This window comes from Dipteris shenzhenensis, chromosome 12 (assembly GCF_047967505.1).
Source record: "Dipteris shenzhenensis isolate YYH24624 ecotype China chromosome 12, Dip_SZ_1.0, whole genome shotgun sequence".
Classification (NCBI taxonomy): domain Eukaryota; kingdom Viridiplantae; phylum Streptophyta; class Polypodiopsida; order Gleicheniales; family Dipteridaceae; genus Dipteris; species Dipteris shenzhenensis.
In genome coordinates, this window is record NC_141607.1 from 16,900,938 (window position 1) to 16,926,728 (window position 25,791).

Consider the following 25,791-nt stretch of genomic DNA (forward strand, 5'->3'; position numbering starts at 1 on the left):
GCATATACTACCATTGCTTCATACACTACCATAGCATATTAAAATAGAACCACTCCATGAGTTTTGCTTTTCATGCAGAAATGCATGCCAACATTTAAACTCATAATGTCATTTATAAAATGTTCTTGATGCAACATAATTTGAATCCATTAAGGGCTCATGTTTGGCATAAACACCAATAAGCAAGATCTTGAAGGCCATATTTGAACACTCAAATCATCTGTTCACTAGGCTACCATAGTTGGCATATGTGTCAATGAGGGTATTACCTGTAGATGGAATCTAATCCATCCATGCAACTACATCGTGAAAATACTATTGGTTTGTCTATCTTCAGACCAAATATTTTGGATTTCATGTTTTAATGCTTCTCGTTGCTCACCGCCGTGAGCCTCTCCAATTCTCAACATTGTTGGAGCCTCTGCAATTTGATCTCTCAATGCTTCTCTTTGCTCAATATGATTGCAATTTACTTTCTTAATGCTTCTCCTTGCTCATTGTGAGCCTCTCTAAAACTTCTCAACATTGTTGGAGCCTTCGCTTTCTTCTAGAAATTCCTCCACAATATCACTTTGATCCATGTCTTTTCTGTCAAGAGGGATATTATATAGGATGTAACATGCATGAACCATTTAGGGTGCTTCGTTTGGTGGGAATGGTAAGAATCTTAAAGGTATGCCCTTTATAAGGGACTATAAGCCATGCCAAAAAGGACACCTTGCATCTACAACTATATAAAGGCAAGCTTGATAGCATGTCTGAATCACTACACTCTCTCCTACAAGAATCTCCCCCCTCTAAATTTTGCTACAGTTCAAAAATTTTTAAAACTCTGCTAATAGTGCTTCCAGGATACCTAGAGAGCATCTAAAATCTCATGGGATGAGTCTTGCAACACAACTAAATGTACTTTTTCCTCCTATAGTAGCCATGAGCCGTAGGACTAGAAGATGTAATAATACTTATATGTGTAGCATCGATTACACCCATAGGCTAGACTTAGCTTCAAAATTACAATAGCATTTGCAATTGTTGTCCCTCTGGCCATCAAATGACGGTTGATGGCACTTATAGTGTCCATACTTTTATGGGCACTTGAAATTCCAATACTAGATTTCTCACTAACTTCTACCAAATCTACTCCTTTTTTGTGACTCTATACAAAGCTACTACAACTTACAAGAAATAGGTGTTGGATCTCTGAAATGGGTTGTTTGATTCATCAAATCCCCTTACGTTTCTGGCATATCCATAAGAAAGGATCCCTTGACCTTCTCAATAATGACTTTGACCTATGTGTGTCATGAACTCTCATGAGGAAGTGATCAAACCAAACTAGGATATGTAGTTTAACCCCATAGTCTACATTCAAGGTCTACCCCCTCCTCAAATTCACAAACATCATGCCTATTGTATACATTGAAGTGCCAAAGCTACTAGTAACATTTATTGCCTTGTGTACACTTTTAGATACTCTAAGATTCATGTTATGTAGTGCTAGCAACTTTTTTGCTTAAAGTATTGCCCACAAATAGGAGAAGAGTCGAAGGACTCAAATACAAAATTGCAAAAAGTAAGAAGAAAGGTGCACCTAGAAAGCAACGTAATCCTTGCGCTACTGCCAAAATCCTTCAATGGATTGCATTGCATTTGTTCTTGTGTACTTTGATCCGTTGAAAAATCGAATCAAAAGCTTTGGAAGTAGCATCATGTGGCTGCAAAATTGTGTAGGAGCTTGTATGAATCATTTGTTTGCAAAGCATTCGAACTTCTTAGTAGATTGTAAGTTCCATCTGCCTTGATGTGTTGAATATTTGAAACGGTGAGCATGATTTTGTTATGGAGATTTGCTTGCTTTTGTCCATCCTCGTCATCTTGCTAATGTTGGGTGCTTTGATTTCTCCACTTAGACATTACATTCTCTTTCCCCTCGAAAGAAGAGCTTTGAGGCAACACAAGAATTAATTAGTGCATCATGTCCCCCCATAGAACACAAATCAAATTAGAATGCTCTACATATGTCCCCCCATTGAACAAAATTTAAACTAGAATGCTCTAAAATTCATAGCTGTTAAGCTTAAATTAATCAAAGATGGGAATTGAAATTGATTATGCGAATTATGAAGGGTGTTTATAGATTAGGGCGGAAGCCCAAGTCTCTCTTTCAAATACTTAATGAGTGTCAAATATAGGCCACCCATGTTTCCATCGGACGGTTATAGACTGGTGGAAGCCCAAAATTTAGAATGCGTACTTGGATGCTAATTGGAGCCCAAAAGCTTACTTCTTTTTTTAAGCACCCATGGCCGCCCAAACAATGGGCGCCATGTGCCTCTCCAATCACTCCTCCCACCCGCTCATTTGAGGCTTTTATTAGGAGACAATTATTATAGATTGCTCATTTGAATGGCACATGCTTCGACAAACCTTTACTCTCATAGGATTCAATCCACATTGTGTTAATGGATCATGACATGGTGCCCACAATCCACTCTAGGTGCCTAAGGCTGGATTCACACTCGTTCACAGAAATGAATGAAAAGGGGATCTCCACCAATTAGATTTCAAAAGTGTTTCACACATGTCTGCCCGTGAAGGAGGGTCAATCTTGCACGGCATGAGAAAAAAACAAATTTCTTGGGCCGCCTCCCAAGACCGCCCATCAAGGTGTTCGCCTTCAAAAGGACAAGCGAAATTGCTCCAAAGAGGATTCAAACCTTTGACGTAGTGTTCACAATCCAAAGACCCTACCACCAAGCCATTCATAATAGTGGGAACATTTATCAACACTGTCTCCTTAAAGCTATAGTGAAGGATCAGAACTCTTTTGTGAATTTGGACTTGTAATTTTGGAAAAGATTAATTAAGTTGTGTGTTTCAAATTGCTGTTCATCCTAAAAAAGCTCCCTTTTAATAGCCCAATTCCCTTTTAAAAACTGTGGTGCTTTCTCTTTTGCATCTTATGCTTGCTTTATCAGGAGGCGGTTTCTTTTTGAACTCCTGTTGTCCAATTTATTTTGATGGAAGCTATGAGCATATTTCTGAGATCTTAGAAAGATGTGATTGTGTTGAGACTTCCCCTAAAACAGGCTGAGGAGCTCTTGGATAGTGAGTTGGCTGTGATAATATTGCTATTTTCTTGGATGCCACTCCAGAGAACCTTACTTCCTTTGCCCGGTTGTGAATGGGGCCTAACCAGCAGACTGAGCGGAGATTATGGGCACCTAAGTCACGTACTATGTAAACACCCTACGTGTTCACATATAAAACGAAGGGTCTTTACAGACTGCACAAAACTGCCCAAAGGGTGCCCATTGTTGGGGCACTTAAAAAGTGGGGGACCAGCGGGTTGTCATGGGCAGAGCCTTTATAGATACAGGGCCCACTTGAGAAATTTAAACAACCCATTCATTTATTGGATTCATGTAGCGAGAAAGTAAGCCATTGGCAGGAAGAATGGGTGTGCATGTGTGGGCAGCCAAAGATGGATGGGGAGATTTTGGGAATAACATGGCAGCCCAGTCAAAGTAGGAAGTGTGGTGGGCAGTGTGGGAAGAAGTTGGCGGGGGCCATTGGTTTTCTTTTTTCCCATTGTGCGGAGGGCAGAGCCTCAATGTGTAAAGCCTTTGGCGGTTTTCTTTTTTCCTATTGGCTGCCTCAAGGTGTTAAAGACCCTAAGCAAAAACATTGGAAGCAAAAACTTTTGAAAAAGGAAGACCTTATAAAGGTATTGATTGATGAAGTTCAAATGCGAGGAGGAGGTGCTTCATCAATAGAAATAGAATGGAATAGGGCGCCAAAACAGTGCTTACTCCCGTCATCCACCTTCCGTAGCCATGGCGAGCGACACAGAGATGAGGACCTGGGCCGATCTCCTCCACAACTCCACTCAGCTTCTGCAGTCTGCCACTCCTTCGGCTCAGTTCCCCCCCCTCCAGGTGCTCTCCTCGCTCCCTTTTTGGCTCTCACGACGACAACTGGGCTGCTGTGTGTTGTTTGCAATCTCTTTTGCCCCCCTTCTCGTTTACAGTAGTTGCTTCGCAGCCTAGCTCCCTCCATTTTGACCTTCACACAACAGTATAGCCTGGGATTTTCAGTCTAGCTGTTTTTGCGTCTCTTGTTTGCATGAGGAAATCTAAAGTTCGCCATTGCATCGCCACCTTTTCTGAGCCGATCTTGTTGGTGTTCTGATCACGACAGAAGATCCTAGAACTCGGCAGAATTAGCCTGCACCTACTTAGATTTTCGGAGTTGGCTGTTCACGATGATTCTCTGGGAAAAAAAGGAATTGGCGGATCACGGTTATGTGATTCACAAAGCTACCATGTCGACATATTAAAGGAGCCATATGGTCTCTCAGCATAATGCAATCCTAATGAGAGAAACATAAAGTTACCATTTGATGCACCAGCAAGAGAGTGTTATTGTGCCTGACATACTGTGTTGCTATTGATGGGAACAGTGTTTACAGAAAACATTTTTCTCAACAAACCATAAAACTTGGGGTTTCAAATTTTGAAGGTTTTTCCTGAGAATTTGCCGACCTTTTAGCTAAAATATAACTAAATTGCCTAAAATTTTGCAGATTTTACAAAATTGAGAAAATAATTTTTACAGGTGAAAATGAAAATGTTACAGGTTCATGGTATATAGTTTGCAGGTTTTCTGTGAACACTGGATTGGAAGCTTGAATGGATTTGCGATTCAACCGTGTTTAAGCCTCAATCTGTTTCTCTTAACTTGGCAGGACTCTTCATGATGATCAAAATGCTTAGTTTGGTTTACAGGAATCTGCTTCTCGTAGTTAACGATACATTGCAATGTTTTGAATTACCAATACGAAGGTGGGCGTATTAGTAACAACTAGTGGTCAGGCAGGAGGGAATGGTTGTGCATAGGAAAAAAACATATTTGGTGGGTTTCTGTCAACTTTTGTGTTATCTTTGATAGCAGTTTGTTTAAAATCGGTCATGAATTTGATCAGAGAAACCTGGACCAGTTGGAGACCCTGTCGAGGAAGCTAAAATCAAGAACGTCACGACTAGAAGCTCCCAGTCAGGCTATTGCGGCTACAAGGTCTGTTTTCTATAATCCTGCTTTGATGAACTGCATACCTAGAAAAGCATACTGATGTGGTTCTCACTACCGTTCTTCTTCGTAATGGGTATCATTTTTATAATAGGCAGCTAGCATGAATCAAGAGAATTGAAGCCCTCTTGGCTAGGTTGGAGGCGGCTGTTTTGAGGTTGGGAGCAGCTCCCCCTGGTGTAGCCTTAACTGCAGACTATAAAATAGTATGGGTTAAGGACCTTGCCTGTTATTGCAAAATATTCTCCTTTTTCTATCAGATTTCTTTAGACCTGCTCCTTTGCAAATTCATTAGAATGAAGCAATATGTCACTCATAACCTCACGCAAATAGTGTTTTGGCAAGCCGCTCAGCATTGGGCACTTGATGCGCCTTACTGTTCAGGCGAGCCTTGCTCTTAAAGGTGATCACATCCATAAACTGACCATATATGAACGTGGGGCTTTCTTGATCCGGATGTCTAGTCCTAAAAAGGCTCAGACACTTCTCCAAGTTCACACATATACCCCGAACCACACTTGGTTTTCTTCACACCTTGGTACCACAATTTCACATAGAAGACACATCATAAAATCCCAAGGCACCCAGTGACTTTGCAATTCCCGGGCATGCCACAGGAGTACTAGATACTTCACAAGAGTGCAAGAGTATCATCTCCTCAATTGGTGCCAGGTTTGGGATCCCCCACGACAGCAACCTCAGTTCTCGTGGATGATGGGGTGCCAAAGGTTTGACTTGTAGTCACGGACCCCTCCACCCTAGACCCAACCAGAGGGCTTGTGTACTAGCATTTGGAGGTTGCTAGGCTCCTAAACAGTGTCATCATTGTAAGGAGCTTGGCGATTTGGATAAGGCTGGCCCAAGGTCTACTGGCCATCAAGGAGGGGAAGGTGATTAGTCAAGCCACAACAGCAAGAGCCCACCTGGCATCCTCCTCCCTCGCCACTACCAATGCAAGTTTTCCCTTCTTCTAGGAGGAGAACACCTTAGGTTAGGAAGATAGGAGTAAGGCAATGGTCATTGGTGGTTAGCTTTGAGTCACCTAACAACGGGCTTAAGTGGCCTAGAGGTTAGTTAGGACAATTAATATGGGTCCTAGGTCCTAAGTGATGTTAGTGTCTTGATTGGACTGACACCCAAAATAGCAAGTGACCACTATGCATAGCGGTGGCAATAGGTGCACCCAAAGTCTTCTTAGTAGTGTGCCTAGGGCGTGGTTGGGCAAAAAAAGACTCCTATTGCACATTGTGTTTTGAGTTTCTACAAGAGCATACAGAGTTACTACAATTGACAGACTAGGAGCAGAATTGCATGGAAACCTATGGATACAAAGTCGTGAAGGCTCCATTAGCTTTTGAGACTTTTGCCTTGGAGGCTCCCTAATAGACCCCATCCCACACATCCTCCTCCCCATGATAGCCCCTGTGCCTCCTTCGATCTCTCCACCCATGGAGCCACCCCCAAGCTCCTCCACTTGCCTCTACTCAAAATACGGCTCTCACCCTACTCCTCCCTTGTCGCTACTGTCAGCCTCTCCCACCTCCCCACTAGCTAGCCATAGATGCCATTGTGATCCCCTCTCATCTTGCATGCATCGGCAAGGAGACCATGTCCTTCCCCCTTCCCATCATCAACAAGAGGTGACACCTTCCTAGACCAAGCCAAAGACTCCCATAGGAGCAGGTCTAGCTATGCTCTCTCTTGAAAGGACATCTCGTTTTGTCTGTAACAAGCACTAAATCTAGTATCCTATATGTTGCTAATCCGAAAATAAGCAAGATCTCAAACAAAAAGAGAGATTAAGACATATAGGGGAGAGAATGTGATTGCTCTATCATTGAGGTTGTGTAGTGCATGCTCAACTTGCTTCTTGTCCTATAGTATAAGCGGAATGTGATTAGAGGTGGGAATTGAGGATGCTACCGTTTGAGGTCCTCTAGCTAGACTCGGAGGGGCCACCTTAACTGCCACAATAATGTTGCTCCACAAAGAGGGCAAAGGAAGGAGGAGAGAGGGAAGCAAGGTAAGAGCAATGGAGGGGGGAATAGGGAAGGAAGGGGACACTTCATTGCTGGGGATGAAATGCTCTTAGAGGAGGCCCACTCATGCGGATGTTTGCCCTTTAAAAATCTATGCTCCTGAAGAATGAGAATGTCCATAGAAGGAACCATTGGAGCTCTTGTCCAAGAGTCAGCCATTGGGGCTATTGTCTTGCACGGTTTTGAAACCCATGCTATCTTTGCCTCATGATCTCTGTGGTATACACTTTGAGGGACTCTTTTTGGATTTGAAACCTTGTTTTTCCATGATTGTTGTTTGGCTATCCAGATGTTTGGTTACAAAGCTGGGCTGTAGGAGAATTGGGGGAGAGTGCTAGAAGTTAATGTGTAGGTACATGATTTCAGATCAAGTTTTGAAAGCATGCATCAAATAAGCTGAGTAGGGCAGCTTGCCTGAAGATTGGCCAATAATTAGCTAGGGTTTGGAAACACACTTTATGTCTACAATAGGGATCGACTTGTGTTTTGGTGTGATCTTTTGCACTCTTGTACATGCTTTGCATCTCCTTTTCCGCGAGCTTTTCTTAGTGAAAGTTGGCTGTTTTCTCCTTCGATTCTTTTGATAGAGGCATATGATGACTTTTTGTTTCATTTTCCTTCTGTGCTTCTATGTGGATGTTATGGAATGAAACTTGTGGTGTTGTATTTTCAAATTGTTATTCAGCTGAAAGATTATTCATTAATTTTTATTTTTGTTGCGATGCACTTTCTGGCCTCACGGACTTGATAATCTGGTGTGATGTATGCTGCTTTTCTAAGAGTGCATGCTTCATGAAACTGAATCCTTCATTTTCTAGATTACTTGCACGAGAAGGAATCGATGCAGATCAACTTACACGAGATTTGAAGTCTTTTGAACTAAAGGTGAGAGCTTTGAAACCGATGTTTATTGTCAAAATTGTGATATATATGTAGTTATTTATAAGAGCTGACTATATTCTCCTGTAGCTTTAAACATTTGTCAACAGACTCCTGTTTTGACAAAGGAAGTTGGTCTGGGCAGTGCAGCATAATCTTTTATTTGCGCTCTTGATAATTTTATGCTTGTTTGTATGTATTCTGCCTCTTCTTTTCAAATCAAACTCAAAGAAGAAAGCAAAGACATAAGCAGATCACAGATCAATTTCTGGTGTATCGAAGCTTAATTATTTTTCTCTACATGCACATGCATCCATGTGTACAGACGTAGAGATGCATGTATCATTTCTGGGCAGTGCAGCATAATCTTTTATTTGCGCTCTTGATAATTTTATGCTTGTTTGTATGTATTCTGCCTCTTCTTTTCAAATCAAACTCAAAGAAGAAAGCAAAGACATAAGCAGATCACAGATCAATTTCTGGTGTATCGAAGCTTAATTATTTTTCTCTACATGCACATGCATCCATGTGTACAGACGTAGAGATGCATGTATCATTTCTCCAGCTGTGCACAACTTTGGCTCCATTTTTGCAAGAAGAAAGTTGAAACACATGAAGGTGAATGAATACCCTTTAAGTTGTTGTGTCCAATCTCACTTCTTAGTAGTCATGCCATTTACTGAGCAAAAAGCAGAAAGGACAAACAGGCCCCCCCCCCCCCCCCCAAATCCCACCCCAAAACAAAAAAGGAAAAAACCTATGTTTCATCTGGAAGTGGCACTTTTTCTAGAAACGTTTCTGCTAGAAACATCTGGTGACGTTCGACCTGAAAAAACACTTTGTTTGGCCACTATGCTCCCAAGGGCTGCTTTTATAGGGCCAAGGGCCTAGCCAAACAGCCGACTGAAAAGTCGGCCAGTTTGGGGAGGTTGGCTCAGCCCTCCAGCCCCTATAAGGGGATCTCCATGCCCCCCCCCCCCCCCCCCCGCGTGCGCCTTCCCGCACCCCTAAACCCCTGCTCTTTTCTTCTTCTTCTTTTTTCCTCCATGTGTTCCCTCTGTCAGCTCACTTCTCCTTCCCTCCCCTCATGGGCCACTTTTGGGTCTGTCCTTTGTGGTCATTGCAGGCCCTTGTGCCCTATTGGAAAGTTTGGGGCTTTTGGAAGCCCGAGCTGGCTGTTTTGGACAGCCAGCTAGTTCTCCCTCTTACCTTTTGCATTTTGGGTCATTCCTCGCACACTCTCTTCCCTCATCTCAATTTAATTGTTTATCATTTCTATGTGTGTGTGCATTGTGCACTATAGTCACAGAGAGAGAGAGAGAGAGAGAGAGAGAGAGAGAGAGAGAGAGAGAGAGAGACTTCCCTCATCTCAATTTAATTGTTTATCATTTCTATGTGTGTGTGCATTGTGCACTATAGTCACAGAGAGAGAGAGAGAGAGAGAGAGAGAGAGAGAGAGAGCTAGCTAGCTGCACCCTTACAGCCAATTCAGAAGGTTACCCCACCACCCTTACAGCCAATTCAGAAGGTTACCCCACCTTGAAACAAGAGTGCGCAAGTGCGTGTGGGTACTGAAGATGTTGTTTAAGTTCTTCTCAAAGGCAAATGCAAATGCCACAACGGAATTGCATGCATGAGTCCATGAAATTAATAATATGGAACTAAATAGTTGCTCACAATTTTCCACTAAACATTTATAACATAACTAGGAAAGTAGTCGGGCAAGTTGGCTATGGCCTGATGCTAAGTTATTCAGTCAACTAAGTTGCTACGAAATATCATAAGTGTCCTGTCTTTGTATGAATGCTTTATGTAAATATTATCTCTTCACCTTATATATGAATATGAAGTTTGTCATAGATTTTCTTAAAAAATTTGAATGTAATGGAAGAGGATGGTTGTAGCTCTCTAACCAGCATGGGACAAAACTTCACCGTATGCAGCAAGTGGACAGTTGTAGCAAGTTTATAGTCTTCAATCATGAGAGAAAACTTATTTGCAATATGGGAACACACTCATCATATTTTGGCATGACTGCTTTTCCAATTCATTCGTTCAGGCACAAAGCCTTCTCTTGTCCTGTCTGACAGCTCTGATGAATTTTTTTCTGTAGACAAGCTTTGAAGATGTTTTCCCAGTGGAGGCAACAAGCGTGGAGGAGTATCTGCAGCAGGTAGTGCTGTCCTCTGCTTGTTGATTGATATTACAAGTTCTTATTTTCAGTTTGTCAAGCTAGGAATAGAGACTTGTACATAATAGAAATGCACAGTTTCCTGCGGTCCTGAGCTCTGAAGCACCTCTCTGTACTGTTTTTGTTGCAAAGTTTTATCACACCGATTTAGAGAGAATATTTCATCGGAATCTACAAATAGAAATTGACAAATTGCATATAGTGTCTATTTAATTATAGAATATAGCTTTCAAAAACCATACTTCAGTGAATTAGCTCTCGGCAAGATAAACAGAGATTGAATTGCTATTCCTACTTATGGTTGATCCTTGAAAGGTCGCTATTCTTGCCCCTGGTAGGTTATTAGGAAAAACAAGGTCAATTAAATATGGATTGGAACTGGGCCTATTTTTGGAATTGGGAATGCTGAAGCCTCACAGCTAAGGGTTTTCATAGAGTGCAGAAAAGATGTTTATGTGAAGGTACTATTCTTATCAGTGCATTTGTGTAACTCCATGTTACAATTACTTTCTTGGAGTAGTTGCTGGTAACCATACTAAATTGAATGTGCATGTCTACAATCCAATCATTCTGGCTCAATGAAATTGCAAGGAATTCTCACAAGCGAGCTTCTAAATTAAATGTGTATGTCTACAATCGTTGTGGCTCAATGAAATTGTAATGAACACATTCTCTCGAAAGTGCGCTTCTATTAGTATCGGAATTAATGGATTTCATCCTTGGCGATGAGAATATAAGCGTAGCTTGGCTTACTGAGTTATTTTTGTCTTTCATTTTTCTCATTTACTCATTGTGAGATTGGATATGTTCTAGCGTTTTGAAGGCAAGTGTGTGTCTCTCTCTTTCTCTCTCTTTTGAAGAATTTCAGTAAACTTTCTTCCTCTCTCTCTCTCTCTATATACATACATACATACACATAATGCCTCTAGGGCATATTCCTGAATTCATTTATATATGTATATGTGTATTTAATATAGATGTAGTTCATATGGTAATTTTTTCTAGTGGGGTCATTTAGTATGCATTTGGACAATTTTGATTGACTTTTGTCTATAACACCATTTTAAGATACATGTACTGGTGTGGAGGAGGTTGTGGTTTGGACCTTCATACTATTGTTTTTGTGGTAAGAAGTGATGATATTTCATTGTGTAGGCACTTTCATTGTATGGTGGCTAAAAACTTCCGACTCTAAATCCTTAAGGTTGGTTGTAGCTTGGAATCATTGTGGGAGCACCATGGATGTAGTCCATGGACCAAACCGTCCAAATGGTTGTTGCTAGTGATTCTACCATTGAAGTAATTTGCCCTTGAGGGTTGGAGAAATATACTAGGCTGCCACACCGTGGATATGATATTGATGCTTTGGAGAATTCTATATTGGAACGTTGCTCTTGTGAAAGGTCATGCTTCATGTGAGGGTATGTGGGCATCGATAGAATGCCAAATGTACAAACCATGTCATTAGTTTTGTAGCTCAAATATGGTTCTGGCTCTCCATCTCTTTTTGCATTACTGTGCTCCTAGCGAGACTGGTGAATGTATTGGCAACTGTGAAGGGCTTTTGTTATGGGCTCTTTACCTCTTGCTTGCATCCTTGACCGCCAACCAAGCCTATCAGACCATTTGCAACTCCCAAGGCTATGTACTTCCCTCTCCAACTCCTGCTAGCACCTTGCATACTTTGTTGAGAGGACGTGTGGTGTCTCTAGCTTGGTCATCTTAGTATACTTTAGATAAAAATCTTCTCAGATGAGTAAGCATGTTTCACAAGCCTTTCGCAAGGAGGAGTTTATCGATGCTGGATTGATGTCCATGAGTAGCACTGCTGTATTTGACATGAGCTTAAGTAATGTGTATTAACATGCACTTTTGTTGCTAAGGTCCTGCTTGCAGTTGGGTTTTGATCAAAGATTGAGAATTGATTTTGACGTTGTATGGCTCAAGAATGAGATTCTTCACTTTTTTACTGGTCACTTTTGTGTAAGATTTGATGCATATTAATATGCTTACTCGGACAGGTGCATGAAATGACAATGCTTTCTGCAATACAAGAAGCTCAAAAAGACAACCTTCGGGCATTCAATGACTTTATGATGAAAGCTCTTGAGGCAAGTGTTCTCTTTCCTAATGAACATATATTCTCCCATGGCCCTAAGGATTCCCACGAACATTTAGTTGCCTAGTTCTGGAATAATCTTGATTTTGGAATGCTTTTCTGACTTTCAGCAATGAATGCCCCACAAGGTTTCTGCTTTCTTCAATGTCAAATGAGTTTTTTTACAATCCCTGTTTTGATGGTGCTGAATCACCAGGATAATATATTGGAGCTTTAACTTGGCATTGTTGGCTAGGTTGAATATTTATGATCCTCTGCAACTTTGTTGGCTGACTTTTCAAGACTAGCACTAGCGGTGCTCGTCGAAATGGAAATACTTAACATCCTTCTCTTTCTGGAGTTTGATGAGATGAATCAGGACCAGCTTATAACCTTCATTATAATTTTACTTTGTATAGTGCTTCAATAAGTATTGACTGCAAATTTTTTTTCTTGCTGGACACGCTGTGTAATCTTTCACGAAATGTACTAGTTCAGGAATACAGTTTCAACATACTGTAATATCACTGAATTCATACAGAGGCATTATTTTGATGCATGCATCAGAGCACATTGGCAAATCTATCTCATTTCTTGGTTTGGATGTCCTTGCAGGATGACTGGCAGAAGGAAAAGCGTGATTTTTTACACAATTTAAGCCGTTTGCCACTTACACCTGCTCTAGGGTCCCCATCTGTGAGCACAAAGCAAAGCTTACGGAGTCATATGGTGGCATCTGGGCCAAAGTCTTTACAAGTGATGCAACCAAATGTTTTGGTGCATAAAACATTGCTTGAAAGAAAGGCTGCAGCATATGCAAGCGTAATCATCAAATTGAATGCTGCAAGAGAGCATGGAACATCCTTCAGAGTAAGTTCCTGTACATTGGCCTTTCTATACTATTTATACGAGCTTCTCCCTTTGTTGACAAAAATGGACTGACAATGGTTTTATCGATTTCATCACAAGTGGTATACCTTGTCAAAGGTATAAGGCATTGTCAAATAGATGAGCTATTATCAAGACTTGCTGCCTTGGTTACTAAGAAAGCCTTGCTTCCATGTTGGGGGCGCTTTAACATAGTATTCGAGATCTATATGGCATCAGGGCCATGAACAGGGTAGAAGAGAGAGAGGGACTGTCAATGGTTTGTGGTTTTTGGTTGTATGCTGATTGTTTTGTGTGGCGATATGCTGAGGGCAATCTGGAAGTGACGTCACTATCTTTTGGCAGGATTTCTGTGGTGTTATAATTGTATCATCTGTGATGCTGTTGCATTGAAAATCTGAAACAATTGAAGATTTTGTAATCCGGGAGGTACCCCATGGTTTAGTATTATGTGTTTTCTGTCAGAGATGTCAGAGTATGCAGCAGAAGTATGCCTGTGGAGGTGAGATGCAGGCTTGTTTCTAGAGAGAGAATGCACTGCGATTAGGTTCTGTGCAATACAACTGCAAACAATTACAAAAACATATGCTGGACTCTGCTCTTTACTGCTGAGAAAACCACCACATGGAAGATCACACAATACAAGGGCACATTGGCCCTATTTATAGGACTGCCGACCTAGTCTGGCTCCTTGGGTTGGGTGGCAATAGCCAGCCCTAAATTACCTTTTACCAGGCCCTAACCAGGCCATAAACCTGGCCCTGTTCCAACCCTTAACTCAGCCCCCAACCATGACTGCTTGCCTTGACTAAATGCCCTGGCAAAGTCCCCAACTAACTATTTTACAGGAAGAATCTACCACTATCTTTGGACCTTCTGCACGACCAGTTCCTACTGCCTCACGCGCTGCTAAACCTTTGACTTCACAGCCAGGACCATCAGTCTCTTGTCCTGGTACTTCTACAGCGCGGAGAGGACAGTCAACCGTCCTGCTTCGGTCGTCTCCCGCTGGGTGCTTGTCAGAATTGGTGAGCCAGTACCTCAGGCTACCACTGACAGGGCCGCGGACTCGTCTCTTTAGGTAGGAGACATCCCTGTCTTGGTTCCATGTGCAAATGAGACTGCTCCTCACCCTGTTCAGATATAGGAGCGCTCATCTAGGGAGAACCTTTCTGCAGAGACCCGTGCTTTACTTGAAAACATTGACAAAATTGTGGCTGAGGTCATGGAGTTGTGGCCACATCTATCTACACTAGATAGAGGTAAGGGGGTTATTGGTTCCACTCCTCCTTCCGTAGGGCTTCTTCGCACTCCTGCGCCAAAGGTTCTTCGCAGGAATTCATTTTCAGTTCTGGTAGACTTGGTTCAGTTTGAGGCAGAGGAGTTTGTACCCTCCATGCTTGGGGAGCACATCTTTCAAGACAGAGTTTCCCCCTCAGCAAGGGGGTGTGTGCTTTCCCTAGTTGACTTCCCTTCTCTTGATAGGAGGATTTTTTCGCAGGAGTGGGCTTTCTCCGCTACCAGGTCGGGTAGGATCTTCCATTCGGCCGCCTCCTCTCGTAGATGAGGATTGTCAGTTGGAACGTTCAGGGCCTCGGGGATGTACCTCACCGCCACTACAGGCAATTGATTCGTAACCAACTTCATTCAGGTGTTATTGGGGGTCCCATGGACATTTTGATGATTCAGGAACACAAATTGGATGCCAGGGATTGTCGGGTAAGCTTCTTTCAGGCCACACTTTTTGGTCACCCGCCTTGGGCACCAGGGGAGGTACTTGCATTTCTATTTCTTCTTCTATAAATTCCTTCCAGAGCTTAGTGGATTATACTTCTGATTGATGGGCATAACTTATAAGGTTGGTCTCTTAAACCTTTATGCACCCAATTCTAGAGGAGATCATCTTCTTATTTGGAGGAACTCCTCTCTTGGTTGGGTTATAGGAGGCGATTTCAACATGGTTGAAATGCTCTCAGACAAAAGGGGTGGTAGGGAAGGTGGCATTCACTCCCTAGAGAGAGCAGTGTGGGATGCCTTCCTTTTTCAGTACAGTGGCAGGGATGCTTGGCATGATGATGCTTCACACTCAGCCACATTCTCTCATGTTTTCTTGGTCGAATAGGAGATTGCAGATGCCTATACATGCACGGATTGATAGATTTTATGTGGATGATTGGACTCTTGACAAAGGTGGTACTGTTTGCATTGCAGCTGGGGTGTTCACTTCGGATCATTTTCCAGTGGTTTTGATGGTCTCAGATCCCCATGTGAGGCGCCGCTCTGCGAGTGTTAGGATTCCGGATTCTTTCTCTGTAGAGGAGGGCCTTACAGCGACAGTGTTAAGGACCTGGGCATCTCATTTTCAGGATGGGCAGCTTTCTCCTTTAGACTTAGCCGCAACCCTCTTTGATATCAGTGACTTTTATCTTTCAGTTGCTCGTATCAGAAGGTGTGAGATCCTCAGGTGTGAGATAGGTATTCGCCAACAGTTGGGTGTCCTCTAGAGGGAGGAGCAGAAGAGGCCTACAGATGCTTGGATTCAGGAGCGCCTTGTTGCAGCAAGGGCTCAACAGTAGTCACTTTTAGATCAGAGAGCAGAGTATGCCTTTCACGCCAGTGTCATTTTGGACACAAAAGGGAGGTAGGGTCAACATGCAATTCTTCTCTACTCTTGGCTCTAGACATAGTAGAGAGAGAGTCTCACAGCTTGTTGACTCAGGTGGAGTTCTTCAAACATATCTAGATGCCGTCTTGCAAGTTGCCATCGATTTCTATGTCTCCCTTCTTACAACAGATCCAGACACTCAAGCCACAGATAATGCTAGAGTGGTTATTTGGCGACACTTACCTGGGTTGGTGACGGGGGATATGATTGTTTCACTTGATGCACCCTTCACCAACGTAGAGTTTAGGACTGCTCTCTCTGTCCTTCACAAGGGCAAGTGTCTTGGTTCAGATGGACTTATCCCCTTATTTTTTATTACTTTTTGGGATCAGATTGGGGATCACATTACCTCAGCCCTGTAGGGTGTATGGGACTCGAGTGAGATGCCAGACTCACTTACGGAGGGTCTCATTCATTTGATTCCGAAAGGGGGTTGCAAGAATTTAGTGTCTCAGTGGAGACCGATTACCTTGCTGAGTACCTTGTACAAAATCCTAGCTAAAGCTATCAGCCTTCGTCTGTAGTCCTTTCTATCAGATCTTATCCATGATATGCAGACGGGTTTTGTGCATGGCAGGAGCATCTTTGATAACATCTTCTCATTTTGGGAGGCTTCGGATTGGGCCATGCATAATGGCCACAGGTTGACCATTCTACTCTTGGACTTTGAGAAAGCTTATGACAAGGTAGACTGGGGCTCTCTGGAGGGCACACTTACTCGTTTTGGCTTCTCAGATGCATGGATCAGAGGGGTGTCTGTCCTCTACAGATCAGCCCATAGCCAGGTTCTTATTAGTGGAGTCAGGGGAGACAGGTTTGAGATTACAAGATCAGTTCGTCAAGGATGCTCCCTAGCCCCTTTTTATTCCTTTTTGTGGCTGAGGCTATGAGCTATTACATTAGAACTCAAGCTGGAATCGTAGGGCTCAGGATTCCTCTGAGGCAGGAGGATGAGCTCTTAGACAGTGAGTTGACAGATGACACGGTTGTGTTTTTGGATGCCACTCCATAGACACTGAATTCATTCAAGACAGCATTGGATTTGTTTTGCATTGCAGCAGGTGCACACATTAGTTGGAACAAATCCAATGGCTTTTGGATTAGTGATGAGGACACTCCAGTCTGGGGGATTGACACAGGGTTCACTTGGATTCAGAGGGGAGTTTCGGTCAGGTATCTGGGATGCCAAGTTGGGTTGGGCATCTCTTCGGCACAGCAGTTCGCTCCCGTGTTGGAGAGTATCAAGAGGAAACTCATCTTTTGGAGTTCAGTCAGACTTGAACTTGCATCCAGAGTTGTGGTTGTGAACCAGGTATTGTTGGCCACTGCTTGGTTTGTTTGCTCATGTTGGTGTAGATTTAGAGGTTGTATCGCTCAGCTCATGAGACTTATCAAGAACTTTCTATGGAGCGGTTTAGATGGCACCTCAGATGATGTAGCCAGGGTGGCTTGGGAGACCCTCATTCTCTCCACAGGAGAAGGGGGTCTCAATATTATTGACCCGAGCTTGCAGTGTATGGTCTTGCTCTGCAAGTTTGTAGTACATGGATTGATGCCTGGACAGGAGCCTTGGAAGGATTTTTTCTCATGTAGCATTTAGTCTTGCACCCCTTCTCATGGGGTAGATTGGTTAGACAGCAGTAGATGGATCTTTACTTCACTCCATCTCAAATCCCCCCCTTTCCCTCTCATTGTTGCTATTCTGAAAGCTTGGGGCTGCTTCGGAAATACACTTCGCAGAGTTCCACCCACTTCTCGTGAAGACATTCACAGGCAGCCAGTCATGTGGAATGACTCGATTTTGGATCATCATGGCAGGCCACTTGGAGTGTCACATTATATGTAGTGGTCTAGATGGGAGAGGGGACTTGTGTCACCACAATGTAAATATCCTAAGTCAAAGTACAGTTGACCATTTATTTGATCTTAATTAAAGAATGTTATATGTGTTAATTACGGTCAAAGAGTCATTTTAATGGTCAAAGGATTGACTACGGTCAAAGATACTTGACTCCAGTCAAGTAAACCTGACTACGGTCAGAGAATGTTGACTTCGGTCAACAAGACTTGGCATGCGCCAAGAGGGGTTAACCTCGGTTAACCAAGATGTGCCAACCTCGGTTGGAGAGACTTGGCTATAATTAAAGCGCCTTGACCTTTGGTCGAAGCTCTTTAATTATAATCAAGAGTGTTGACCTCGGTCAACCAGAGAAAATATATATATATATATATTTATATATATATTTGTTTAGATGTGCACATGTGTTCAGTGGGGACGCCCACCGTGACTAGGATTAGTCCACAGTGTGTTATTTGCATGCAAAGCGCTAACAATTAATGGGTACCATGGTGGTGCGCTTTAATTAATTGTTGCAGGTACTAGGAAGGATTATTTTTCCTAAGCGAAATGGGAGCCTGACAAGCACCTAGGAAGCGGTTCGTGTGACCGAGAGCCTTGAAGACTCCAGAATGGCCCTAAGTGGCTTGTAATAAGAGTTAGTCTAGATTTTAGACAAGTGGCATGTTGCCAAATTGAATGGGGCTTGAAGCTCTTGTAAGTCAGGAAATTCTTTTCAGGTTTGAGGAGAGACTTACGTGACAGCTCATGCTGAACTCTGTAACAGAATTTCTGTAAAGTAATAAAGACCTTCGGGGGGGTCCAGCCCGACAATTTGTCCTGGGCCCTAGTGTTTGTTCAGAGAGAGGGAGTGAGGGAGAGCCTTTGGAGCATGTAATTCCGTCGATGGCGTGAAGATATTGCTGTTTATTTCCCACTCTCAGTTTTCGGTTTTAACTTGCCTTTACGATAGGCGGCTTGGTAGGCCTTTATGAGACTTTCAGAGGATCAGAGACTTTTAGCAGTTGGCCACCTCAGAGGGAGTGCACTCAGGATACAACAGATACAGGCAGCCATTCTGCTAGAGTGGATTGACACAGATGACATGCCGCTTATAGAGTCCACTTGGTGGGGAGCGTTTTCAGGGACATGCATTCTGTTGCAGATCATTGCATTGTAGGATGCACATGAGGATACCCTTGTCTTTGATGTTCAGTTGGGAGGTAGACTTATAAGATCTTCTGATGATATTCTTTTGGAGGTTGCATTTCAGCTTGTCAGGATTGCAGGATTCATGGACTGGGGCAAGGATTCATAGTGGTATCTTGACCCTGATCCTATTCTCCTTGCGTTGGGTTCTTGGAGACTTTGGTTGTATGGTGGTTTCCCTATTAGGTTCTTACAGTGGGACCCAGGGGAGTGGGAATGGATTGATGAGGGGCACCGAGAGAAGAGCTTTCCCTTCTTTCGCTACATAGTTAGAAATGCTCGGAGGTTTCAACTCATCAGTAGAGGTTTGGAGGCCCTCCAGAGCACCACATTGGGATAGTTTTCAGATTTTTGCAGCTGTTCGGAAGAACTTTTGGCGTAGGCTTTGGAAATCCCTCAGGAATAGAAACATTACTCTTTTCTTTTGGCTTTCTATTCATGGAGGGATTGCAGTGAGCCTGTGGAGATCCAGGTTCGGGGCTGACCCTACTTGTCCTCGTTGTCACATGGCAGTTGAGTCAGTACAACATTGCCTTTGGGAGTGCAGACGGGTGAGGACAATCTGGAAAGGTGTTGCTAGGATTTTCATCATCTTTCATATGGCTTGGGGTTCAGTGGCTTGGTTATCTCTTACTGGCCCATAGGTATTTTTCGAGGGACATGATCCAAATCTAGCTTTCATTGTATGGCGACACTCAATGGAGTCTTGTTCCCTCTAGGATGTTCCTCTCACTCCTTTCATAGCTGCTCGTGCCTCAGTAGACACGTCTTGGGAGATTTTGGCTAGCAATGCAGCTTGGCATATTTTGAGAGCCAGGTGTACAGAGGCGATAGAGGGTATCCAGGTTCACCCTTCCTAGACTATGGCCAATATTTGGATTGACACAGTACACACTTTGATGGCCATTTGGGCGAATCATGCAAGGATCCTCCAGAGCAACCATTGCCAGGAGAGTTACTTTTTTCAGAGTTTGGAGGGGATCTCCGTTCTTCTCTGAGTTTCCTTCAGGGTTGAGATGGCATTTTCAGCCGTTGCCTTGGTTCTTTATTAGCTCACTTTGAGCTGTTTTTCCTCATGCATTGCATGATGTGCTCCCGCATTTGAGCTTGCTCTTGCGGTTTTCATTCATACTTAATGAAGTAATTTTCTTGAAAAATAAATAAATCAACCCTCGCTCCTATAGCACAGATAGGAGATGCCCAAGATAACACCCCCTCTCAGCTCCTGGATTTTCAAACCAAACCTATGGAGCTGGAGTATTGATGGAGCATTTGAAGAGGCTTCATGTCCTTTGTGCATCCAGGCCTGAGTTTGCTCTTGGATCAAGGGTACAACAGTCCTCTGATTTTTATCTCCTCGTACTCCCCAAGCTAATCACAAATCTGTTGAGCTTGACATCTCTAGGTGTTCTGTACAGAGTGAGGGCCTTTGATGTGGGTGTGCCTGCCCAGTGAGAGAGGTCTCAGTTAGTCCGTATTCAGGCTCTTTTTCGACCTCCACAGGACTCGCTCCAGCACAACTCCGGCACCCACGAGACAGGGCCGAAGCGGGGGACAGACCAGGCCGACCAACCCTGGTTGACCAGCTCCTGGCTGACCAACTCTGGCCGACCAGCCCCTGGCCGACCAGCTGGTCGGCCCAGTTGGCTGACCGACCAGCTGGTCGGCCTAGGCCAACTGGGCCGACCACCTACCCTGGCCTCCCCTACATAAGGGCCCTCCCCCTCCTCATTTTGATCATCTTCTGGTGCAGCTCCTCAGGCCTCCTGCAGCTCTCTGCCTCCTCCAGTGCTCCTCTGCTGCCCTGCTGCCTGCCCTCGCTCCCCTTGCAGATCTTTCACCCCTGCCTGTTGCTGTCCTTCAGTTCAGCCCTGGTATTCCTGCTTCTCAGCTCATATTTGCACCTCTCCTTCCAGCTTCCGCTGCTGCCTTTGAGTGCCCGCATTGCTGAGATTCAGAACAGCATTACTCTGCCTTCTACAGTCTCTCTCAGGCTCTTCTAGCAGGCTGTACTACAGGTTTTGTATTGCTGTTATAGAGCAGTATTTTCTCCTCTATTTATGAGGATTGTATCTAGATTTTACTGCTTCATTGAGAGCTGAATTACAGCAACCTTTCAGGCCTACTGGTGTCTCATGCTTTCCTGTTATATTCCCTCACTGCTCATATATTAACATGGTATCAGAGCACCAGAATACTCTCTGATCTTGGAGCTCCTGTAGTGATGAAGTAGAAGGAGCTCGTCCTCGTCGGCAACTCTCTTTCCCGCTGACTACAGAGCTCTCTTCCTCCCCTATATATATATATATATATATATATATATATATATATATATATATATATATTTTTAATGCCTTCCTCTCGTCGGCAGCCCCGTTCCAGATTTTGATCTGCTCACCAGCACCTATTCTCCTGGTCGGCTGCCCTCTTCAGCCCCTGGTTGCTGTCCACTCCCTGTTTCCAGTCATGGCTGCTGAAACAAAGGATTCCGCTCCGGATCTCTGCGTTCCCCCTATGTCCAGCTTCTTTCAAGAGTCTGACAAGCCTGTACGCATCCCCACCCTTCCTACATTTCCAGATGCTTGACAGTTGGATGGGACCAACTATTCCCTTTGGAAAATTCAGATGGCATCCGTATTGGAATCTTATGATCTTGCCGAGTTTGTTGATCCCGGGATCCCTCGTCCGACTCCTGAGGATGATCCGCATGCTCCTCTTATCTGGGACAAATTGAATGCTCGTGTGCGCTCGTTCAGCTTTCTCAATTGTCAACCAGGGGTTCTCAATCATATCAAGCACCTTACTTCTGCACGTGCTATTTGGGAATTCCTTGATGGCATGTATCTTCGCGTCACTCCCATGAAACGTATCTCCTCGGAAGTTCAGCTTCGTCGCCTCGATCGGGCTACTTCCTCTTCCATACGGGACCACATCAATAAAATGCAGAGCATGCATCAGGACATCCTCCATGCAGGCAAGGATATCTCCTCCGAAGATATGGATATTACTCTCTTATCTCATGTTATTACAGACAGTCGATACGCCGCATTCTATTCTTCTCTTATTACCTCTGGCCGCCTCAGCACCATCACTTGGGAGGAACTTGTCCCCATGATGATGGATCAGGAAGAACAGTTCATCAAATCCTCTGATGGCCCTTCTGAGGCTCTTGTGGCCCACCGTCCTAAACCTCGATCCAAGAATGCTCCATCCTCTGCCGCTAGCCCATCTTCTTCGGATCCCTCTAGCGACCGTCTTGCTCCCAAAGGCAATTGCAATCACTGTGGCACTCCTGGCCATTATTGGCGCAATTGTTCCTACCGCAAACACAAACGAGCCGACGCACCCATGGCCGCTGCGGCTGATGCTTCCCTTACCACCACCCCTACATTTGTTCACCTTGAGCTCTTGAATTCGGTACCCCTTTCTGAAGTAGAGTCATTGGCTCTCCATAGTTCCGATGCTCGTGAATGGATCGTTGATAGTGGGGCTTCTCGGCATATGACCCCCTCCTCCTCGTTGCTCCAGGATCTCACTCCTCATCTTGGTCGTGTTTGCATTGGCGACAAGCACTCTATTCCTGTTCATTCAGAGGGCTCTCTTGATATTATTCCTGATGGCAAAGGGGGTAAACACTCCTCTCGTGTTCTTTATGTTCCGTCTCTCGGCTTTCATCTCCTTTCGGTTCATCAGATTTGTCAAAACAATATGAAGGTCGAGTTTGAAGTGACCTCTGTTACCATCCGCGATCGTGCTACAGGACAGCCGGTTTGGACCGGCCATTCTACCAATGGTATCTACAAGCTTGTCGCCCTTCCCTCCCTTACAGGCACCTCCTTTGGCGACCTTTGGCACTTACCGGTTTGGTCATCTACGCATTGATGCTCTCCATCGTGCATTCCGTGACCAGCTTGTCCTCGGCCTCCCTGACGTTGGCACTCGCCAAGGTCTCTGTCCCTCTTGTATATTGGGTAAACAACATTGCGAGCCGTTCGCCCGTCATGCCTCTCGCCGTGCCACCGTTCCGCTTGGCGTTGTTCACCTCGACTTATGTGGCCCTATGCAGGTTATGTCACTGGGGGGAGCCTCGTACTACATGCTCCTTGTTGATGACTTCAGTCGCTATTCTTGGATCTATTTTCTTTCCCACAAGGATCTGGCTTTCAGTCGATTCCAGACCTGGCTGGCCCTGGTCGAGAAAGAATCCAACCACTTGCTCAAAATTCTTCGTGCTGATAAGGGTGGTGAGTTCACCTCTCTCGAGTTTGATCGGTTCTTGAGTAGTCATGGTGTCAAACGGGAATTTGCCAACACAGGTACCCCTTCTGATAATGGCGTGGTTGAATGTAAACATCGTACCAGCATTGAAATGGCTCGGACAATGTTGACTCACAGTCAGCTCCCTCAGTCCCTCTGGGCTGAGGCCATGATGATTGCGATCCATACTCTTAACCGCTCTCCGACATCAGCGGTTCCAGGCATGACTCCTTATCAGGCTTACTATGGTTCTAAGCCCGATGTTTCTCATTTTCGAGTGTTTGGCTGTGATGCTTATGTTCATATTCCTAAATCTGATCGTGGAAAGCTTGAACCTAAGTCCCACAAGCTCTTGTTTGTGGGCTACAACTCTGTCTCCACTGGATATTGCCTATATGATCCCCGCCGCCGCATCATCTGCGTGAACAGGGATGTCCTTTTCGACGAGCAGGGATGTCCTTTTCGACGAGCAGGTCCTTCCGCCATCCTCCGACTCTCCTCATGTTCTTGGAGATCCGTCTGATGCCCCGGAGCCCTCTACCCCTCCACTTGCCTCGTCCCCCGTTACATCTCCTCCTATTCCCTCTCCTCCGCCTCCTTCTCCGGCTCCAACCTCGTCTGCTCCTCCCTTGGAACCCCGCTCGGTACGTGTTCCGCGATGGCTCATTGATACTCTCTGCTCCTCCGGTCTTGAGGATCCCTACTCCGAACCGCACCCTGATGATGGTCCTTGTCGCTCTCATCGCCACCCCCATCGTCCTCTTCTGATCCCCTCCATGTCAATTACGCCCTTATGTCTCGCATCCTCGCCACTCGCGAGCCAACTATCGTTCCTCAGGCTCTGGCCCAGCCTCATTGGAAACAGGCTATGGAAGCGGAAATTCATGCTCTTCTTGGGAACCACACCTGGGACCTTGTTCCTCGTCCCTCTCACCGTTCCGTGATCGGTGTCCGGTGGATATTCAAAACAAAGTACGCCTCTGATGGCTCTGTCGACAAGTATAAAGCTCGGCTGGTGGCTAAAGGCTATGCTCAACGACCCGGCATCGACTATGGGGAGACCTTTGTACCTACCGCCCGGATGAGCACCATCCGAACGATCCTTGCTCTTGCGGCCCACCATCAGTGGCCCATTTTTCAAATGGACGTCAAATCTGCGTTTTTGAATGGCGATCTTCAAGAAGAGGTATATGTGGATCAGCCACCCGGCTTCATTGATTCTCGTTCTCCTACCATGGTCTGTCGCCTTCGCAAGGCCCTCTACGGTCTCAAGCAAGCTCCTAGGGCCTGGAATCAGCGTATTGATACTTTCTTCTGCCGCCAAGGGCTTCATCGCTCTCTGGCTGATCCCAATCTTTATCTCTTTCATGAAGGACAGCTTCATACCTTCATCATTCTTTATGTGGATGATCTGATTCTTACTAGGAGTCATACCACTCATATCCTTGCCATTAAAGTTGCTCTTCAAACTGAATTTGAGATGACGGATATGGGCCTCCTCCATTTTTTCTTGGGTCTTGAGATTTGGCAGACCAAGAGGGGGTATTTTGTCTCTCAGCAGCGCTATGTTCACGAGCTCCTCGAAACTTTCCACATGGCTGATTGTCGGCCCATCACTTCTCCCATGGATCCCAACTCTAAACTCTCTGCTTCTGGGTCCATTGCTTATCCTGATGCCTCCCTCTGCTGCCAGCTTGTTGGTTCTCTTATCTGGCTCCTTAACACTCGGCTGGATCTCGGCTTCTCTGTCGGCACCCTCAGTACCTTTATGCAAACCCCTTCGCTTTCTCATTGGCAGGTTGCTCGTCGTCTCCTCCGCTATCTTCAGGGAACCTCTACTTTCGGGCTCCTATATACTGCCGGTGGCTCCTCTCCTTCCCCGCTCACTCTCCGAGGTTGGAGTGACTCTGATTGGGCTGGCGACCCCGATTCTCGTCGCTCTACCACGGGCTATGTTTTCTCCTTTGGCTCTGCGGCTATCTCCTGGTCCAGTAAACGACAACCCACGGTCGCCCTATCCTCCACCGAGGCTGAGTATCGTGCCATGTGTAGTGCCACTTGTGAGGCTGTGTGGCTTCGGCGCCTTCTTCTCGATTGTGGTTTTCAGCAACATCCTCCTACCACACTTTTTTGTGACAATCAAAGCTGTCTCGCCCTTGCTCGCAATCCGGTCTTCCATGCTCGGACAAAGCACATCGAAATTCAGTACCACTACACTCGGGAGAAGGTTCTTAACGGTACCATTTTGCTCCTCTTCAGCACCACTACCGACAACGTCGCCGACATTTTCACCAAACCCGTTTCCTCTCCCCTCCTCCAGCGTCATGCCAGCTCTCTGGGTCTTGTGCCACACCCTGCAGCTGAGAGGGGGTGTTGAGATTGACATCTCCAGGTGTTCTGTACAGAGTGAGGGCCTTTGATGTGGGTGTGCCCGCCCAGTGAGAGAGGTCTCAGTTAGTCCGTATTCAGGCTCTTTTTTGACCTCCACAGGACTCGCTCCAGCACAACTCCGGCACCCACGAGACAGGGCCGAAGTGGGGGACAGAGGGGGACAGACCAGGCCGACCAACCCTGGCCGACCAACTCTGGCCGACCAGCCCCTGGCCGACCAGCTCCTGGCCGACCAGCTGGTCGGCCCAG

General features: G+C 45.0%; 1 protein-coding gene across 1 annotated transcript in view; it reads left to right on the top strand.

Moving 5' to 3' along the window:
• The first annotated feature begins 3,664 nt into the window (after positions 1-3,664).
• LOC147895896 (nuclear pore complex protein NUP93A-like) overlaps positions 3,665-25,791 on the top strand; it is a 108,037-nt gene continuing 85,910 nt past the window's right edge. The window contains exons 1-6 of the mRNA XM_087382612.1: positions 3,665-3,938; positions 4,985-5,076; positions 7,946-8,012; positions 10,120-10,179; positions 12,219-12,308; positions 12,911-13,165. Coding sequence (XP_087238738.1) covers positions 3,837-3,938; positions 4,985-5,076; positions 7,946-8,012; positions 10,120-10,179; positions 12,219-12,308; positions 12,911-13,165 — 666 coding nt within the window. The 5' untranslated portion in view covers positions 3,665-3,836. The remainder of the gene's footprint in view (positions 3,939-4,984; positions 5,077-7,945; positions 8,013-10,119; positions 10,180-12,218; positions 12,309-12,910; positions 13,166-25,791) is intronic.